General features: G+C 42.4%; 1 protein-coding gene across 1 annotated transcript in view; it reads right to left on the reverse strand.

Moving 5' to 3' along the window:
• TBXAS1 (thromboxane A synthase 1) overlaps positions 1-19,991 on the reverse strand; it is a 160,216-nt gene that overhangs the window by 56,544 nt on the left and 83,681 nt on the right. Inside the window, exons 6-8 of the mRNA XM_003791652.3 lie at positions 3,799-3,887; positions 1,985-2,133; positions 416-546 (exon numbers count right to left, since the gene is read on the reverse strand). Coding sequence (XP_003791700.1) covers positions 416-546; positions 1,985-2,133; positions 3,799-3,887 — 369 coding nt within the window. The remainder of the gene's footprint in view (positions 1-415; positions 547-1,984; positions 2,134-3,798; positions 3,888-19,991) is intronic.

The raw sequence follows: 19,991 nt of genomic DNA on the forward strand, positions 1-19,991 counted from the left end.
GTTCACACGATAAACATCCATCCTACCATTTCTTGATATAAAAAAAATGCTCATGAAAATTGCATATGGGCACATTTATCTAGAAAATTCTTTTGGGCTGTTGTAACTTGTGCTTGAGGCGATGCTTAAACTAAAAAGAGTTTGGGGATGGCTTTCATTCTACGCGCCCAAGTCAGAGGATGGACAAGTTGCTCTGGGCCTCACCTTGCTGCCAGCCCACCTGCTCTTTCTTGTGTGACCATCCTCCGCCCTTCTCTGTCCTTTCTCCTGCCCCTGGGAAGCTCGACTCAGTGGTAGATTGCCAAAGGACAGTGGTGTGCCATGCGGCACTGGGGGAGGAGAGAGAGTAAAGAGATAGTGATGCCAAATTAGGTTCCATTCCATTTCAAGGCGGTGTCCTATTAAAATACGTTACCTCTTCCGCGGCTTGCTGGTCCCGCAAGGCAATCACATTCCTAATGAGTTTGTTAAAAAAGCCATTCAGTTCATCTCGGTTCTTATTGGGCAGAATCCGGGCCAGTGGGACCATTATGGATGGAAATGATACTTGAAAGAGAAAAACAAAAGTGGCATTGAGAAGGAGGAGGTAATAAACCAGGACCATTAGACACTTATTACGGGGAAGCACATGGGCCTTGGATTGGAGGCATTTTAGAGCATGCCTCCCTCCCAACCTCCCACCCCACTGCCGTGACTCCTAAAAACAGCTGCAGGATCTTCTTCCATCTCTGTGCTCCTCACCATTCCTTGCACATAGTAAGTACTCAGTAAACATCTGGACAATTAAATTGAGTCCTCACTTCCATCTGGCTCTCCAGAGGTCAACTTCATACTTCAGGTCCTAGATAGGAGGACCCAAGGTCTTTGAATTCCATCAAGGGAGAACAGATTACAGGCTGTTTCAAGTCTTAGCAAGTGGGAGAAGTGGATTTACTTTTTAAACTTTCTGGTTATTTGCATGTTTTTCCTCTGGATGATGATCCCCAGAGCGACCCCTGAATTGTTCGTAAGAGCTGTTGCTGCCGCTGTGGCTGCTGCTGAGCGTGCCGGCCTCTGTGGGTACCTCCTGTGGAGGCTGCCTGCAGCTCGGGCTCTACCTGCCAGGTGCCCTGGTGGGGCTGCTCTGGGTAGAGGTTCTGGGCTGCAAGCTGAGTGCACACACAGGCTCTCAGAATGCACAGCTCCTTTTCCAAATCAGGGGCCTGAACCAATATAACACAGCAGGGAGGAGGGTTCAGTAGGGGGTTGGGGTGGGGTGCAGTGAGAAGCAAAGGGAGAGACTGCCCAAACTCCGCACAGTGACTCGACCTGCAACTTCAGGGCAGAGCTAATAGGGATGACAGAACCTCCCTCTGAAATTGGCTCAGAAATGGGAATGACCTGATCAAGGAATGGATAGAATTTTACCAGCCCAGCAGAATGGTTAGAAATCATGGCAATAATGAATAACAACAACACTTCAATGCACTCATAAAAGCAAGAAGATAATACTAGCATTGGCCAGAGGGCAAAAACTCACTTCTACAATAAAAATAAGATCAGTAGGCTGGTCTCTGTAGCATTAGGTAACCTGCTAGTCTCCCACTGCGTATGACCTCTGGTTTACTATGCGCTGGGCTTCAAGTGAAGGAAGAGGATTTTGGTGGCAGGGAGAAAAATGCCCTAGAAAATGAAAGGCTTGGAGCTCCAGTCTCAGGTCTGCCTTTCTGGGCCTCAGTTTTCTCATCTGAAAAATGGGGACAAGAATATCTTTCTCAAAGGGTGAATACTAGGACTAAGTGAAGTGATAAACATGGAGAGCTTAGCACCTCATGTCGGGGTCATTCTCACTGAGGTGGGGTGTTTGGCAAGGACAGGGATCCTGCACTGGTAATAAGTGGTCTTAGGTTGGTGACTAGAGGGCATCTAAGGTGCCCTTTCCTAGTGTCAGTGGCAGAACCCAGAGAGCTGCCCCTGGTTCGCCCTTGGTTGGGGCTGTACTTACAGATTAAAACCAGGAGAGGTTTAGGGATGCTGAACTGGAAGAAACGTCTGCAGTGTTCCACAAAGGGGTCCTCAGGAGCCCTCCAGGAGTCCACCTGGGTGCCAAAGGCAACGCTGGCAACCACGTCTGTGGTGTAACAGCAGTAGCACCTGTGGGAGATGGGGACACTGGGATTAGACAGCACTCTGGTGCAAGCTTGTCCCCAAATCCTTTCTCCTGAGGAAGCCTGCCTTCAGTGTCTAAATAGGACTCCCAGCCCTGCAGAAGGGCTGGTGAGGAGCTTCCTGAGGATCTACAGCGAGGCGGAGGGAGAGGGGCTACTGGGCTGAGGCCCTCGGAGAGGACTATGGGAGGAGATGAAGGCCCAGCAGCCAGCTTATCTAAACAAAGACCAGGGCAGCAGAGGGGGAGGCAAGGCTTACTCAACCAGAACTTCAGGCAGCTGCAATCAACCAGAACACAGCCAAATACTGAGAGAGGACATTTCACATTTTCCTCCCTGTGCAGGAGGGCAAATAGGTGGCCCACAGCCCACAGCTTCACCCCAAGACTCTGCCCAGCCCATCTCAGGCCAGAATCTAATGATGAATTGATATAGATGAAATTGTCATTGATAAATTAACAAGCTCATCATCTGGTTTCATTAACTTCATCTCCCTCTTTCTCCTAATGATTTTACAGTTTTCTTTAGAGCAACAAACAAAAAAGAAGGGCTCTTCACACTCAAATAAATATAAGACAAACTTTAGGACAGGCTTCGTGAACACATGTATATTATTACAGAAAACATACTGTGCACTTTCCAAACAGACAGAAGAGAAAGTATCTGGCAGTAGCTTCAGAAAATTTAACCTCTTAAGCTATAGGGAACCTGTCCCCCAAAGGCCATTTTAAACTAGAATTATTCTTTTTTGTTATCTTATAGGAATAGTCAGATTAAGTTCTTTTTAAAAAGGCTAACAGCTGGGTTATTAATACCCATTTATAATTAAAGAGTCTATTTTTGTCCTTGATGTAGGCACTAACTTCATTCCCCTTCTGCTTAAGTTACATAACCACTGACTTATCATTAAGGAAGAAATGACATTTCCAGATGACTTTTTAAAAAATTTTTGACTGTTTTCATCGAAATGTGATTACACATTTCCCTGCTACAGTAAAAACAAGAATGAGACTATTGCATGCGATTGCATCCTACCCTGATGGTTGAAGATTTAAGGGTTTTAAGAGCTATTTACTTTGCTTTTATAGGTGAAAAGGCCACCTAATCTTTAACCAACGCATGCATCCTACAATCAGAGAAAATGTGGACAAGAAGACTTTGTAAACACATGGTACAATAGAAATGTTGATGATGAGTATGTTATTATTTTATTAGTAATGATAAGGACTCAACTTCTGACTGATTTGACATCCCCACCATGTTCTTGATGTGTTGTAAGCCATGATTTGGCTTAAAACAACTAAGGATTTCTAGGGGAAAAGTCAGACGATTTAGATTTGGCATCCACCACTAAGTCACAGCTCTAGGCTGAGGCGTACCACAGTTTTCCCTAAATCCCTGTCCTTTCTGGCCAGGCCTGTCCTGCCCTTGCCTGTGAGGGTCCCGGCTTCCCTCCACAGGCCACACATGCATGGGCTTTGTTCACATCCATCTCCCATTCGAAGTGGGTTTCATTTCTTCTCATTAGTCAGTTCCTCCACGCTTTTACGAGCTTCTAGCGTTTCCACAGTTTGCTAGTCCCAAGGTAATTGTCCAGCAATTACGTACAGTTACAAGAAGCAGCAATTCAGAAGCAGTGCAGCCCCCTTACCTCTGGATGTCAAACGCCTCCCCAGATTCTGCATAGCCTTTTAAATGAGCCAGGAGAAGGTCGCAGGCTTGGCTGATGAGAGGAGTTAACTGGGAAAGGATAACAAAGGTGTAATTAGGGCACCATGCTGGGAACACACCTAAATTAGCTTCAGACAAGAGGTTATATGCACAGCTTTCTGGGAAAATGGATGTTGCTTTTTTCTTTCTTTTTTTAAGGTACTTTTCACACAGCTAAGATTCAAGGGATAGATCTCAAATCCACATATATTTATGGCCGGGGTGCAGTGGCTCATACCTATAATCCCAGCACTCTGGGAGAATGGGATGGAAGAATCCCTTGAGCTTAGAAGTTCCAGACCACAGCAAGAGTGTGACCCCATCTCTACCAAAAACAAAAAAATTAGCTGGGTATTGTGGCAGGTTCCTGTAGTCCCAGCTACTCAGGAGGCTAAGGCAGGAGGATCACTTGAACTCAGGAGTTTGAGGTTGCTGTGAGTTAGGCTGATGTCACAGCATTCTTGCCTGGGCAACGGAATGAGACTCTGTCTCAAAAAAAAAAAAAAAATCACAAATATTTGTAAAATACAATAGCTGTAAGCATCTAGTTTAGCTTAAGCAATCTTTTATTCTTGGAAGAAAGAAGAATATAAATATCAAAATAATTATGAAAATGATCATTAAATGTTCAGATAAAAGTGAGACTCAGTGCTCAGTTTCATGCCATTTGATGAACAGCAGAGAGGAAACAGACTCCAGTTTATATGTGCTATCTCCGGAATTAGTCCAAGTCTTTGCTTGTTTGTTCCAATCATATTTTAGATTATCTACTGGAATATATACTCTTAGCATGTAAAGGAACCTAAGGTCATCCATTTCAACTTCTTGTTTAGCACAGAAATTATTTTTAGAGCCTTTCTGATGGATGGTTATTCATTTACACTTGAGCTGCTTAAGTCTTTGAGTATACTGGAACCCTTGACTTTAAGAGGCCTCCAATGCCCACACAGGGCAATTGTTGGATTTCATTTTTTAATATTAAATTGTTTTTATTATGGAAAATTCCTAACCCCCACCCCTCACCCGCAGAAAGGTAGAGAGAATGGTGTCATGAAATTCCTATAGCTACTACCCGGCTTCAGCAAATTGAGATCTTAGTTTTGGTTGCACCAATTGTGATCTCAACAGGCTCGACTGAGCAGGTGGGATCCTTTGGGAAGCTTATTGGGCAGCCACGTGACATTTTATTCTTCTCTGTATGTTTGAAAGGCCACACTGGAAATGTCAAGGGGAAGGAATCATGTTAACCAGCTCACATTCTCAAACAGCGTCATAGCGGAAGCCACATTCTATCATACATCGTTCTGAGCATTTCTTACGGAAAGCATGTTAGGAGATGTTACCTATGTTTAGATTTTACTATTTTAACACAAGAATATTAAGTTCTTGAGGGCAGGGGAGAATTTATCTCATTTGTTCATTTGCGTATCCCCAGCACTTAGAACGGTGTCTTGCACATAGTATTTATTTGCTGAATGACTGAATTTTACTGACTATGGAATACCCACTCTTTGCCTTTAAAGTCTCGAGGCATTGGAAATATTATAAAATGTTAATTACTTATCAGGAAGCATGTTGTTGTATTGAGGCAAAATCTGACTTCCTGTGACAACCTTCTTCTGGTTTCATTTCTGTTCTCTGACATGTGCCAGTGCACCCTACACTCAGACGTGGTAGAGGATCTATCTCCTCTTCAGGTTCTCCTGGGCCACCATTCCGCGTGCCTTCAATCACTCCTCCTACCACACGGTTTGCACATGCCTCTCCAGTCTTATTGCTCTCTTCCTTATCACGGTCACCCAAAAGGTGGCCCCGGAAGTGGAACACAGCATTTCAGGTGTGAACAGACCACTGCCTGTGGGCTGCAGCCTGTGAGTCAATCACAAAGCCCGGTTTCTGCTGACTTTTTCAGAAGACACACTGCACAGGCGAATACTGAAGTTGAGGTCAATGAAAACCACAGGGTCCTCCACGAATCATACCAGATGCAATTGAAATGTTGCCCTTGAGGGTCCATTCATTAGGAAGGCTTTATATATACATTGCATTTTATTCTGTGAAAAGTGGTCCTACCATGTGTTCTGACCAGAACAATCTCTTAACTTCCCTGGAACATTTGGGTGTTTGGAGATTCCTGGCAGAGGGGCGCAGTCTGGGTGCTATTAGAGGGATGTGGGGTAGGGGACACAGGCCTTGTTGGAACTTTTCCCTCCATGGCCCCATCTAAGCCAGTCCTATGTACTCTTTGGTAGAAGGAGACAATTGTGTCCTCAGGGGCACAATTGCTTTGCCATGGGTTCCCTCTCTGAAGGAGTCAGTCCTGCTGAGTGAGCGCATGTGGTCTGAGCTCAGGGCTGTGCTGGCTCCACAAAGGCTGGCCCATGGAGGAGGTCCCCAAGGCAGGAACAATGGCCTTCGTGGCATCTACAGGCAGCCAAACAACAGCTCAAGGAGCTGAACATTCAGAGCAGAATACACCCAGGCAGAGAGATGGCTGAGCATCTGGACCCTCCCTTGTTGCCAAGACTCATGGAGGGAGGGCAATTGTGGGGAAAAGGATTTGCTGTTTATCAAGCTGCGAGGGTTGAGAATGCTGGGGTGTTTGTTCATTGGGGAAAAATCCCATCAGCAGTTAACGTTGGCTATTCTCTCTTTGTTTTGTCTGAAATCTGCTAAATGTGCCTTCTAAGTCTTCAGGTTCATTCAGCTCCTTGCTGTGTGGCCAGGATCAAGCTCCAGAGCCCAGTGGCCCTCCACTAGACGGCTATTTTAGGTAGCCGTGGAATTGCTCATCATCACAGTTTCTGGTTCTTTAGCCAGCTGTGCATGAACCTAAGTAAATACTCGGCCAGGCACCATCTTACTGCTAAGTCAGCTGGGGAAGACTTGGTCAAATGATTTGCTGAAGCAGAAATGTGATTTACCTCTTCTGCCTAGCATGAAGTCCACTCAGAAAAGAAGCGAGCATCACTCCCCTGGGTTATTCTTAGTAACTCTGCATCAACTCTTCCTGTCCACTGCATGCTTTCCTAAATTCTCACAAACCATCAGTTTAATAATCCATCATACAAAAGTGTGTGTAGATGGGTCATTTAAAATGATCTCTAGACCATGACTCCCAAGAAATCTCAGACTATCTTTGGAGAACTCAGCACAGCAGTCTAAACTGTCTCCCTTCCTTTCTTCTTCCCTCCCTACCTTCCTTCCTTCCTTCCTTCCTTTCTCTCTTTCTTTCTTGAGACAGGCTCTGGCTCTGTCTCAAGCCCGGAATGCACAACACAACCCTAGCTCACTGCAGCCTCAAGCAATCCTCCTGCCTCAGCCTCTTGAGTAGCTAGGACTATTGATGCCCACTACCACTAATTCAGAAAAATGTTTTGCCGAGATGGGGTCTTGCTATGTTGCTCAGGCTGGTCTCAAACTCCTGGCCTCAAGCACTCCTTCTGCCTTGACCTCCCAAAATGCTGAGAGTATAGGTGTGAACCACCATGCCTAGCCTTAAGCCACATTCCTATAACTAGCTTCGCTGCCTATGTTCCTTCAATTATTTTAATCAGCTTAGTGGTACAAGTGAATCCTACTTTAACAAAATTCCATATGCTGAAATGTCTTTTAGATTTATTTCAGAAGACTAGTAACATGGTGAAAAATACATATACTGTTTGAAAGGAAGTCTCTTTTACTATCAAGATTGAAGCTTTCTTAAGGTAACAAAGGAGATACAACATAAAATCTGATTTACACACAACTCTTCAGAGGCATGCCCTGTGTATAAAGAGGGGCTCATTCATACTGAATCCAAATATATGCCTGGATAGTGCAAACTGCCCGGCATTGCCCCCTCTACATACTTTCAACCAGAATGCTTTGTTGCCGGCTGATGTGACTGTAATTTTCTGCTACACTCTGCCTGCTGTCTGTCGAACTGAATGGATAATGACATTTTTATTTGGGTTAATGTGATATGAGATGGGGCATGTAATATGAAAAATGTTTTAAAAAGCAATGCAGAGAAAATATAATAAGACAGTGGGGCATGATCTGTCTGTTGGCCAATAGCCATCATTTCAGGTTTTCTTCCTTGCATTACACACAGCAGTTACTGAATATTTACTTGTACACGGGTTGCATACAAACAAAAGCTCTCTTTGATGGGCTTGCATAATCTTTATACAATCCACAAACCCCGCAGTTCTTCTAAGTTTTCGGACAAACAGGCAAATGTGACATATGCACACACAGAGGCACAGGTGAATACACAATGCCATAATTACTGAGATCTTAAAGATTCTCATCGGGTCATTACGTTTCATCTTCTTCATGGCATACTGAATGATTTTTGTTTTTGTTTCAGATTTTCATAATACACATATATTACACTTAGAATCAAATACAATATTCATGTTATTAGGTTTTTAAAAATTATTTAGTCTTGAGGGGTGCTACAGACTGAATGTTTGTGTCCCCTCAAAATTCATGTTGAAGCCTTAACTCCTAATATAGCTATATTTGGAGTTAGAGCCTCTGAGGAAGTAATTAAGGTTAAATGAAGTCATGAAGATGGGGCCCTGATCTGATAGAATTAGTGTCTTTATAAGAAGAGGTACCAGAGTGTGGGTGTTTCTTCTCCCTCTTTTTTTCCCCTTTCCTGTGCACTAAGGACAGGCCATGTGACCACAAGAGGGCTTGTCAGAAATCAACAATGCTGGCACCCCAGTCTCCAACTTCCAGCCTCCAAAATGTGAGAAAATTGATGTCTGTTGCTCAGCCACTTGGTCTGCCGTGTTGTGTAGTGGCAGGACAAGCTGACTAAGACAGGGGTTATGGGCCAGCAGCTAAGCCTGGAGAGAAAGTTTCCCATTTTAGTTCTCTCATCTCTCATATTGGTTGTTCCCATTAGAGGTTAAGCTCAGTGCTTGGCTGAGCAGCTATTTGGTAATTAGCAATAACCATTGACAGCAAAGCACTATTCTCAGCCTAGAAAATTCTCTAAGGAAAGAATTTAGAGATTTTTTTTTTTTTTTTTTGTGAAAGCATCTCACTCTGTTGTCCAGGCTAGAGTGCTATGGTATCAGCTTATCTCACTGCAACCTCAAACTCCTGGCCTCAAGTGATCCTCTTGTCTCAGCCTCCCAATTAGCTGGGACTATAGGCAGGTGCTACCATGCCTGGCTAATTTTTCTATTTTTGGTAGAGATGGGGTCTCACTCTTGTTCAGGCTGGTCTCAAACTCCAGAGCTCAAGGGATTCTCTCTCCCAGAGTGCTAGGAATAAAGGGTGAGCCACTGCACCCAGCCAGAATTTGGAAATTGTTATATACTTGAAATGCCCAGTTTTGAAAGAAAGGATTTGCTACCAAATTAATTGTGTGCAAGGACTTCTGGGTAAAGGTGTAGACAGAGGGCAATTGAGTAAATTCCACAAGGTAGGAGGGTCTTGTAAGTGGCCCAAAGAGACAATTTATGGAGTAATGACGTAAGAAGGGCTGAGAAAATCTCCTGTTTGTTCAAAGGCTTTCTGCTCTTCTCCCTTTAGGTGATCCCCAGAATTTTTACCACTGAGTTCCTTCTTCGAGTAAAAGGTTCTGTTCTGTTAAAGAACCCTTCCCTGAAAGAGGACAAACACTTGAAGGCACTGCCCGTTACTGAGTTTCCTCTCCCTGTCACTCTATAGTTGTGTGATCTTGTGGGCAAATTGCTCAACTTCACTGAGTCTGTTTCCTCATCTGCAAAATGAGAAAAATTATACCTCCCATAAAGAGTTGTGACGAAGATTAGAAACAAAATATGTAAAACAAAATATGTCCACACACGGTAGTTGTCCGAGTCCCAACCTCCCAGATGGGTGTGGACATCTGGAATTGTTCTCTCTCCTCTTGTTCCTTACAGACAACTCTCCACTGGAGCTGCCTATTCTTGACTCATCACGTTAACATTGCTTCCTTTCTTGCATCTGTCCCTTTCACTTTTATCTCCCCAGTCATCCCCTAATCCAAGCTTTGGTACCTGTCATCTGGAATATGGCCATTACCCTGCTTCTTGAGAGCAAAGACTATAGCTTAAGTATCTTTGTAGTCTTAGTACTCTGACAGTGTCTGACACACAGGTGCATTTAAAAAAATAATTTTAAAAAGAGATTACTGGCCTCCTGTCTTTTAACTCTCTGATCAAACTGTGCTCAGTCACCAGACTGGCTTTCTAAAAATACTTGTAATCTGAGCAATGCTTTGCTTAAATCTTTGGAGATCTCCATGGACTGAAGAACATAGTACAAACATCTTATCTTCCAAAGCCCATTAAGAACTGAATTCTGCCAATGAACTTTGAAGCACAATTTCCCCCATCAAGCCTTCGGATGAGACCACAGACCAGTCCAGTTTGACTATACCTACAAGAGAACTTGAATCAAAGGCATCCAGCTAAGCCATGCCAGGATTCCTGACCCACAGAACAATGAGCTCACCAAGGTTTGTTTTAAGCTGCTAAATTTTAGGGGTAATCTTTTCTTTCTTTCTCTCCTTACTTTCTTTCTTTTCTCTTTTCTTTTTCTTTGAGACTCTGTTGCCCAGGCTAGTGTGCAGTGGTGTGATCATAGCTCACTGCAACCACAAACTCCTAGTCTCAAGTGATCCTCCTACTTCAGTTTCCCAAGTAGCTGGGATTATAAGGTGCATGTTACCATGCCGAGCTAATTTTTTAAGTTTTTGTAGAGACAGTCTCACTGTGCAACTCAGGCTGGTCTCAAACTCCTGACCTCAAGTGATCCTCCTATCTCATTCTCCCAAAATGCTAGGATTATAGGCATAAGCCACCATTCCTAGGCTACATGGCAATAACTAACATGCTCTCAACGCTATTCTTTTGTGGTAACTTGGGTATGTTATCATGCATATTGGAGTTTTGGTATTTTTTACATTAGGAATGGGCATGGTGTGCTTCACTTAATGGACTGTGTAGAAACATCTGTGTGATGACTGATTTGCTGAACACATTCCTTGAGAGCCTTGGCATAGAGAGTGCCCAAGAATCACTAATGGCATGAATACAGTGTATTTTGCTGAAAACTGGTTCTGAGTGAGAAACCTGAAACCGATGAGGACTTTACCTCTTACTTTGGTCATGGTATCTAGGTCTCTCTGAACTCGGGTCCTTACTCCCCAAAAGGAGAGGCTGACTGTAAAGAGCTGTAACACTCTCTCCACTGACATTCTACAATTCCAAGCAGATCACAAAGCATCCGGTTGAGACATTTGCTTGGGACCATGGGAAGAGTAGCTTAATTCCTAGTGTGGGGCAGTAATATGTGAGACCTTGGGGCCCGTCTCCTTGCTACAGCACATCCCCCCTCTAACAAAGCCACCATCTCTTTCATGCACTGACTTCAGAATTACAGGAAGACCTAAAGAGCTGAGTCTGGTTGTTTCTGTGCTCAGCTAGTTTTATGACAGTGAAAATTAGCACTCCAGACACTTTCCCACCAACAGCAGGTCCACATTTCATTTCTTCCTCCGTTTATTTGCTTCTGGGCTATAATTTCACTCTATGCAGATCTGATGTCATGAACTTGACATGGAGAAAAAGACAGGAGAAAAAGAAACCCACCATCTTTAGGCCTTTGGACTTCCTGGAAGTCTAGACCATGCTGAGTGCTGGGGAAAACCTCTTTCCTCCACAGGGAGAAGGAAGGAGAGATTTCTTTTACCTACACATCTAACCTGAGACAATCTCCACACACTGCCCGGGAGATTCATTTATCCACACATGAAGTAGAGACTGACAGTCTGATACCTAAACCGGCCCCTGGGAGTCTGTCCTGCTTTGGGGCTACAGAGAAGAGACTTGAGGGGTGTGATATGTAGTTCCCCTTTATCTGTTCTAGGAGGACTTTCCCTATGAGTCTGGGGAATGTCTGGCGTCTTGGAGGCTGAACGGCTGAGATGGAGCCATTTTTCCTATGCGGGTCACTCCCCCACCTTCACGTATTTAATAGCTCCTGTGCTGCAGCAAAGTATGCACCAAACACGCCCCTGGCACAGAACAGTGAACTCCACGTGCTTCCACCTACTTTTCCAGTTGTTTCTCTCACTAATTGTTCACACGCCCCCTGTGTTCCAGCCAGCTTGCACTCCCCTACTCCCTTAACACACCCTGTACTTTTCTGTCCAGATGCCTTTGTTCCTGCAGCTCACCCCACCTGCAACGCATCTTCTCCCTCCCGACACTCAGCCAGATCTTCAGGGTTAGGTTGCGGAGCTACCACCTGCCCCCAAAGTGCTTTCTGGTGCTCCACACAGGACATGAGCTCTGTCACCATCTTCTGCTACTCAGCAATATTGTAGTAATTTATGTACCTTGTTGCCCGTCTACATTACATTCCTTAAAAACAGGAACTTGTAAATATTTGTTGACCTTAATGAATTTCCCATTTCATCCTATTTGGTGCTTGGTAGACCTGTGGCAATGTTGTTTTCAGAACTGATGTCAGAGGGGGGATTTTCTGAATAAATAAGGGACAGCTAATAGGGGAGGAGGGGAGCAATTTAACAACATTGCTGGTTTAAAAAATAGAAAAATTAATACCTTAAAGTGCTCTAAACTGGTGACTAACAAATGAAAAATTAATTCCTGCTAATGAAACTTATCACTTCTTTCTTCCGTTACACCATTTCTAAAAGCCACCCAGATATTAAAAACATCCAGGACTCATTCTTATGCAAAATTTCCTGCTGATGGCTATCAGTTCTAGCCATCTAGGTGAATAATCAAGTGTCATTTCTAATAAGTCAGTGGCTCCTGTCAAGAGTTGTGACCAATTAGGACTCACCCCAATGAGGAAGTGTCTACGGGTGTTGCTAAGCAACAGCCAAGCTGTGAGGCACGTTTAGATGCTCTTTTAGATTTAACCAGAGGCAAGTCGGAGTGACATTATAATTCCGGCAAAGGAAAACCAAATTATAACCCAGGACGGGGTACCCATGATGAAGAGTGTGTTTTCTTTTAAATGCAAATGGAAAAGGCACATTTTAACCAGAATTTAAACAGTCCATCATTATACTGATTTTAATTAGGAGATTAGGTGTCAGTGGAATGCAACTGCATTGTGGGATAATGGTCTCTGGCTGCTGGATAAATACCCAGACTTTCTGGAAAATGGGCAACTGGTCAGGCAGGGGCAATGTATTTTTGGACCCTGAAGTATTTATTGCCACAGCCACTCCTGGTTATAACGGCTTTCATTTCTGTTGTTCTGTAGGATTAAGAAATAAAAACAAATATTAAAAATAGGCTGCTGCCTAGAGGAAACTACTTGCTCTAACGTTATTGGAAAATTGTCCTGCTTAAGAAGTCCCCAAATGTGATTGTCTGAAGAGCTTATGGGGAAAATTTAAAGGCCAAACTCAACTGTGATGATGACTGTAATTCTGCAATGACTTTTGCACTGAAATGGTTGTAGCTACGCTTTTACTCATGAGCCGGCTATATCAGCTGAAATTTTTAAAAATTGTAGTCGTTCTTGAGTAACATGTCTTCTCCAAGGCAGGAAAGGCCTATGGGGAATAATAAGCACATCTTCCTCTGCCATTAAGATTCATACATTATTGACTACGCCTTCCTGACAGGAAACATCTGGATGAAAAGTGAAAAATTAGGCAGAGAGCTGGATTCTCAGTGCTGTGCATGATACCAGCCTCCCCTGTTGCACTTGTCTGTATTGGCAGCCGAGCTCAGCGATATGATTGCTTATTTACTCTTGAGTGACACATACATCCTTAGGCTACCCTCTCCATATTAAGTTACCTGGTCTTTTGTATCTGCTCAGTGGGTTACCACCAGTTCTGAGTTTTCTGGGCGAATGAGGAAATGCCCATCAGTACTTATGTTGGGCTTTGAAGACTGCAAACATGTGAGGTGCTGCCATATTGGGTTGGACCCGTGGGCCGTCCAATTTGGAGCTTGGCCTCTGCCAGCGGCACTCACAAGTAGAAATCCCCCTGGGGGACCACCTGCAAAGGTACAGTGCCAAGATGCTTATTTCTCATGATAGTCACCTATGAAGTTAACTACCCATGTTTTTACCTTTTGAAAACTTATCCGAGCTTAGAACAAAGTTAAACAGATTTATTTACTGCAGGTCATTCCCAAGACTTTAATATGCTAAGGTACATGGTGAATCTCAAAGAAGAGGGTTTGCAATATTTTACCAAATTATTTGACCATTGGGGCCTTTCTGGTCCTCTGTGATTTTAAATCCTTTTCCTCAGTAAGATTTCATAGCTTGAAGTTTGTCATCGTGTATGTATAGCTTAGATGCTTTTCTCCTAAATGTATTCTTTTATTCTTGCTTATACTGAAGGTTACCTGGCACTTTTGTGCTGACTTACACAATCTTAAGAGAGTCTCAGAAAGTTATTCCTATTGATTTAATATTTCTCAAATCAGAAGAGCTTAGAGGAATATACAAATATATAGATTTCATTCTGGTCTCCCTCTTTCAAATGAGTTACATAATTTAAAAATATGTAACCTGGGTCCCTAGGGGATCACATTGTTTATATTTTTCCCCTATAGAAGTGCCAATTTACTCCCAATTTTGTTTCCTGAAATGAAATCTATTTACTTCTGGATCCATAATAAAGTTTTACATGATCCCAGGGTTGCTCACTAACAAAGATTATAAAAATCTAAATAAATCTACTGGCTGCCCTTTTAAAGGCATTAATCCTTTGGGGGAGGGATGGAAACGGTGGCAAGTTAATCAGGCAAAATTTGCCCTCAGATAAAAAAGTAGTTGTTTTCCCAGCACAGCCTGGCAATCCTTTAATATAAATGCCAATGATTTGTCTGTCACTGGCTATGACTCTGACGGTCCATCCTTCCTGCATCAGGGAGGCATCAATCACATTTTCACTGGTTCTCTCTCTTTATATTAGCCCTGGTAAGACTTGAGCCAAAAACCAATTTTATTTTAAATAAAAATATGGCTTTATGATATAATGCTGATTTTAAAGTAATTTCCAAGCATTGTTGACCGAGGCAGCCTAAAATCCACATAAATAAAGATAGAGCCATCCAGAGCTTTTGGATATTAATGACACTTAAAGACACAGGTAGAGAGAGACTTAGGCTGCCAAGGTTCTCAAGGAAAAAGCCTCAGAATTCCAAGGGAAAACAAACCTTTATTTCAAGAATAAACCCTGATGTTTGATAACAAAAATCCAAAAGCTGCTTACAAATTCAACAAGGACTAGAGATGTTGATATTTCAAAGCTATTTCTGGGAAAACTAGAGATGTTGATATTTCAAAGCTATTTCTGGGAAAACTGGCTCAGGTGCCTACAGCGAGGATCTGTGGCTCAAAGTCTCTGAGCTGTCTCCTGTCTCTATGTGTCTCCTTGCTTCCCTCTTTGTGTCTTTGTGACCTGCCGTGGCTCTCTGAAGAGAAAGCCCGCAATCTGCCACATCCTCTCCATTTTTCCTTGATGAAATTATTTCCCTTTTATTTCTTTTTAATCTTAGTCTTATCATACATCCTCAGGGAGAATTGGTAGGAAGTCTCCTAGTGTTTGCTTCTTATCCAGCCACCCATGCCTCAGTCCTACTAAGTGCCTATTTTGGACCTACTGTGTGCAGTTAACGATAAAGAAAAAAAGAAATGTTACCCTTGTCTTCCCAAAGCATGCATGCAGCAGACTGAGACACGAAATAAACACAATAAACAAGTAAACTAAATGGAATGTTAGCTGGGGGTGTTGATTCTGATACAGCCTTTGGTCCCATAGGGTTTGAGAACCAGTGACCTAGACAACAAAGTGACTGGGAAGTTAAAGTCTAAGGAAGAAGCCAGGAGGGTGTGGGGAAGGACTCAGTGTGGGCATGCCTGTGGGGCAGCTTGCATTCCTTTTTCTTCCCTCCCCACATCTTGCATGGGCTAGAAACCACCCCCACCTCATACCTGCACCTTGCAACACCTCGCTCAGAGACCTCCGTGCTCAGAGCCTCAAAGCCCTGCTCTTCGTACACAAAAGGAAGCTGCCTTTGGAATTAGAGAAACTTTTTTCTCCCCTCACAAAGCTTGGCCTCCAAAATCATTGTCTCACCCGGGTTCCAGAAAGCCTAATGCACAGTTCAAATCTGAGCACCAACTTCTTTGTCCTGGATAGCACAAAAGTGTCCTTCAGAGGCACCTTCAGACGCAGTGGTGCCATGGATTTGGTGGGTAGGAGAGATCACAGGAAACACGATCCATGGACCATGGAACACACATATGTTGCTCTCACATTTCAGAGTTTATCTGTAATTTTGTCTTGGCCTTCTGGCTAACATGAAGTGCAGAACGTGATCTGTGTCCTGTTATTTCTTTATATTTAAGCAGCACTTAACACCTGAGCTGCCCCTTCCTCTGTGAAATACTTCCCCCTTCTACATAGTCCTGGTTTCCCTTTCAGGCTGTCCTTCCTGAGCCTTCTCTATAGGTTTCTCCTCTGTGCCTCCCTTACGTGTGGTTCTCCCAGACCATATTTCCACTTATGCTACACACACTCCCTGGGTGACCGCATCTGTATCTGTGTTTTCATGACAGTCTTTCCCCCCATTCTCACCTGAGCCCCAGACCTGCACAGCCAACTTTTTCCTGGTAGATGGCCTTAGATGCCTCCCAGAAAACCTTAGCTTGCCAGGTCTAAACTCTCCAGGGCTGGGGACTACCCCATCCTCTAGAATAGAATCCTTCCAACCCCAAACCCAAGAGCCTAAATTGAACTGTATGGAGTAGAAAAGTGACTTTCAACGGACTTTTCATTATTAACCATTTGTAGTCTCATCAAGGACCTTTTGAGTTTATTGGGAGGATCCATTACATAATGGGACACTTAGGGAATTTCTGTCTATTAATGCTCTCTCTCAGCATCTTAATGTGAACATCCTGGAGGAAATTTATTTTCTGCAACTGATTCAGGTACTGAGGATTTAATTTATGGACCAGAAGGAGATGATTAGATCCTAGAAACACTGGATTTGCTTAGGAAGTGATATTGTATCACTTTCTGGGATACCCTCTATAAGATGCTAAAGAAATCTAGACCCTGATGAGATTCCTTGAATCAAAGAACCATAGCTGGAGACTGTGAGAACTTGTTCTCCTTATTTTACTTTTCTTTCTTTTTTTCTTTTTCTCAGATACCACACCAACTTATTTTCCACAGATGATGAGGTTCTTTCTCCATCTATAATGCTATGGAAGTCATTACTTACTCAACAAATAAAGACATATGACACAGTATGTTGGAGCTAGAGATTTCAGCCATAGTTTCACCATCCTCACCTCCCTTCCCCTGGCCTTGTCTTGGCTAACTCAACCTTTTAGCAGCTGGATGTCATAAAGGGGGATACTGCACCTAGCTTGTCTAGGTGAAGTAGAATAGTGGTGCACAACTTTTTAAACATGAAGATTCAAAACAGAGGAACTCCCCAACAGACCACAAGGTAGCTATGGCAGAAGATTCCACCTATAAAGAATTAATGGTCTTGACAGAAAGGGAATTTAAAATATGGATGATAAATACAATAAAAATAGTGGATGAGAAAATCAAAAAACAGAACCAAACATCGGACAAGAGATATATGGAATATAGAAAGGATGTGGTGGAGCTCAAGGAAATGAAGGAGACAATCAGGGAATATAAAGATGCAATAGAAAGTATCAAAAATCAGTTAGACCATGGAGAAGAAGGAACCTCAGAGCTAGAGGATAAAGTTTTCAAGTTAACTCGGGTAGTTAAAGAGGCACAAGAGAGAGAAATCAGAACAGGTGCTTAGAGAACTATGAGACTCCACAAAGTGTTCAAACATATGACAATAAGGATTCCTGTAGAGGAAGATTGTTCCAAAGGAATGGAAGCCCTACTGGAGACTCATAAATGAAAACTTCCCAAGTTTTACTGAAGACCCTGACAAACTCCTTCTAGATAAATATCAAACCCCAGGTCATCTCAATTCAAACAGTTTTTCCAAGACACATCATAATGAACCTTTCAGTTTTACTCCACTCAGAATAATATTAGTTATGGTTTGTCATAGATGGCTTCAATTAGTGTAAGAGATGTGCCGCCTATGCCTATACTCTTCAGAGTTCTAATTAGAAAAGGATGTTGAATTTTATTGAATGCTTTTTCTGCATCTACTGAGAGGATCATATGGTCTGTGTTTTTGCTTCTATTGGTAATGGTGAATTATGTTTATGGACTTGCATATGTTAAACCAGACTTACATCTCTGGAACAAAACCTACTTGATTGTGGTAAATTTTTTTTTTTAATGTGTAGCTGTAATCTATTGGTTGGGATTTTATTGAGAATTTTTGTATCTATCTTCATTAGTGAAATTGGTCTGAAATTCTCCTTTTTAGTTGGGTCTTTTCCTGGTTTGGGTAGAACATGTTGGAGAAGATGTTTCCTTTGCTTGTAGAACATTTTGGAGAAGATGCCTTCCTTCTCAGTTTTTTGGAATAATTTTTGCAGTATGGGTATAAGCTCTTCTTTGAAGGTTTCATAGAATTCTGGTGTGAAGCCATCTGGACCAGGACTTTTTTTGTTGGGAGATTTTTTTTATTGTTTCTTCAATCTCAGTTCTTGAAATCGGTCTGTTTAAGAGATCTATTTCTTCTTGATTAAGTCTAGAGAGAGGGTGTGATTCCAGGTATTGATCCATTTCCTCCACATTGTCAAATTTCTAGGCATGGAGTTTCTTGTAGTACTCAGAGATGATTTCTTGTATCTCTGTGGCATATCTTGTTATTTCCTCTTTATTGTTTCTGATTGAGGTTATTAGAAATTTTACTTTTCTTTTTCTTTCTTTTCTTTTTTTTTTTTTAGACAGAGCCTCAAGCTGTCCCCCTGGGTAGAGTGCCATGGCATCACAGCTCACAGCAACCTCCAACTCCTGGGCTCAAACAAGTCTCCTGCCTCAGCCTCCCAAGTAGCTGGGACCACGGGCACCCACCACAATGCCCGGCCATTTTTGGTTGCAGCTGTCATTGTTATTGGCAGGCCAGGGCTGGCTTCGAACCTGCCACCTTAGGTGTATGTGGCTGGCACCTTAGCCACTTGAGCCACAGGCGCCAAGTGCTACTTTTCTGTTTCTAGTTAATCTGGCCAAAGGTTTACCAATTTTATGTAATTTTCAAAAACCAACTTTTTATTTTGTTAATTTTCTGAGTGATTCTTTTGTTTTTAGTTTCATTCCTCTCTGATTTAACTTTGGTTATTTCTTTTCTTCTGTTGGGTTTGGGATAGATTGTTCTTCTTTTTCTAATTCCATAGGATGGTTCATGAGTTTGTTGATGTGCTCTCTTTCTGTTTTTTTACATGTAGGCATCTAATGTGATAAATTTCCCTCTTAAGACTGTTTTGCTGTATCCAACAGGTTTTGGTAACTTGTGTCTTCATTATTATTATGTTTGAGGAATTTAACTATTTTCTCTTTTATCTTTTCCTGAACCCAACTATCATTCAGTATAAGGTTGTTTAATTTCCAACTCTTTGTGTGGAGATGAACATTATTGGAGTTGAGTTCCACCTTTATTGCTTTGTGGTTTGAGAAGATACAGGTATAATTTCTATTCTTTTAATTTTGCTAAGGTTTGATTTGTATCCTAGGATGTGGTCAGAATCGGAGTACATGCCGTGGGCTGATGACAAAAATGTATATTCTTTAGCTTTGGGATGGTGTGTTCTGTAGTTGTCTGTTAATCCCATTTATTCTAGGGTCACATTTAACTCCTTTGTATCTTTGTTTAGTTTCTGTTTAGGGGATCTATCCAGTTCTGTCACAGGGGTGTTAAAGTGCCTGACTACTATGGTGTTATGGGATATCATATTGCTCAGAGCTATCAAGATCTGTTTCATAAATCTGTATGCATTTAAGTTGGGTGCATAAATATTTAAAATTGAGATATCTTTTTGTTATATTTTTCCTTTGACCAATATAAAGTGTCCATCTTTGTCCTTCTTAACTTTAGTTGCTTTAAATCCACTTGTATCTGGAAATAAGATTGCAACCCCTTCTTTCTTCTGATTTCCATTTGCTTGAAATACTATTTTCCATCCCTGAGTCTTGATCTGTCCTTCAATGCTAGGTGT

The sequence above is a fragment of the Otolemur garnettii genome, unplaced genomic scaffold (assembly GCF_000181295.1).
Source record: "Otolemur garnettii isolate 467f Iridium unplaced genomic scaffold, OtoGar3 scaffold00049, whole genome shotgun sequence".
In the NCBI taxonomy this organism is placed as follows: Eukaryota; Metazoa; Chordata; class Mammalia; order Primates; family Galagidae; genus Otolemur; species Otolemur garnettii.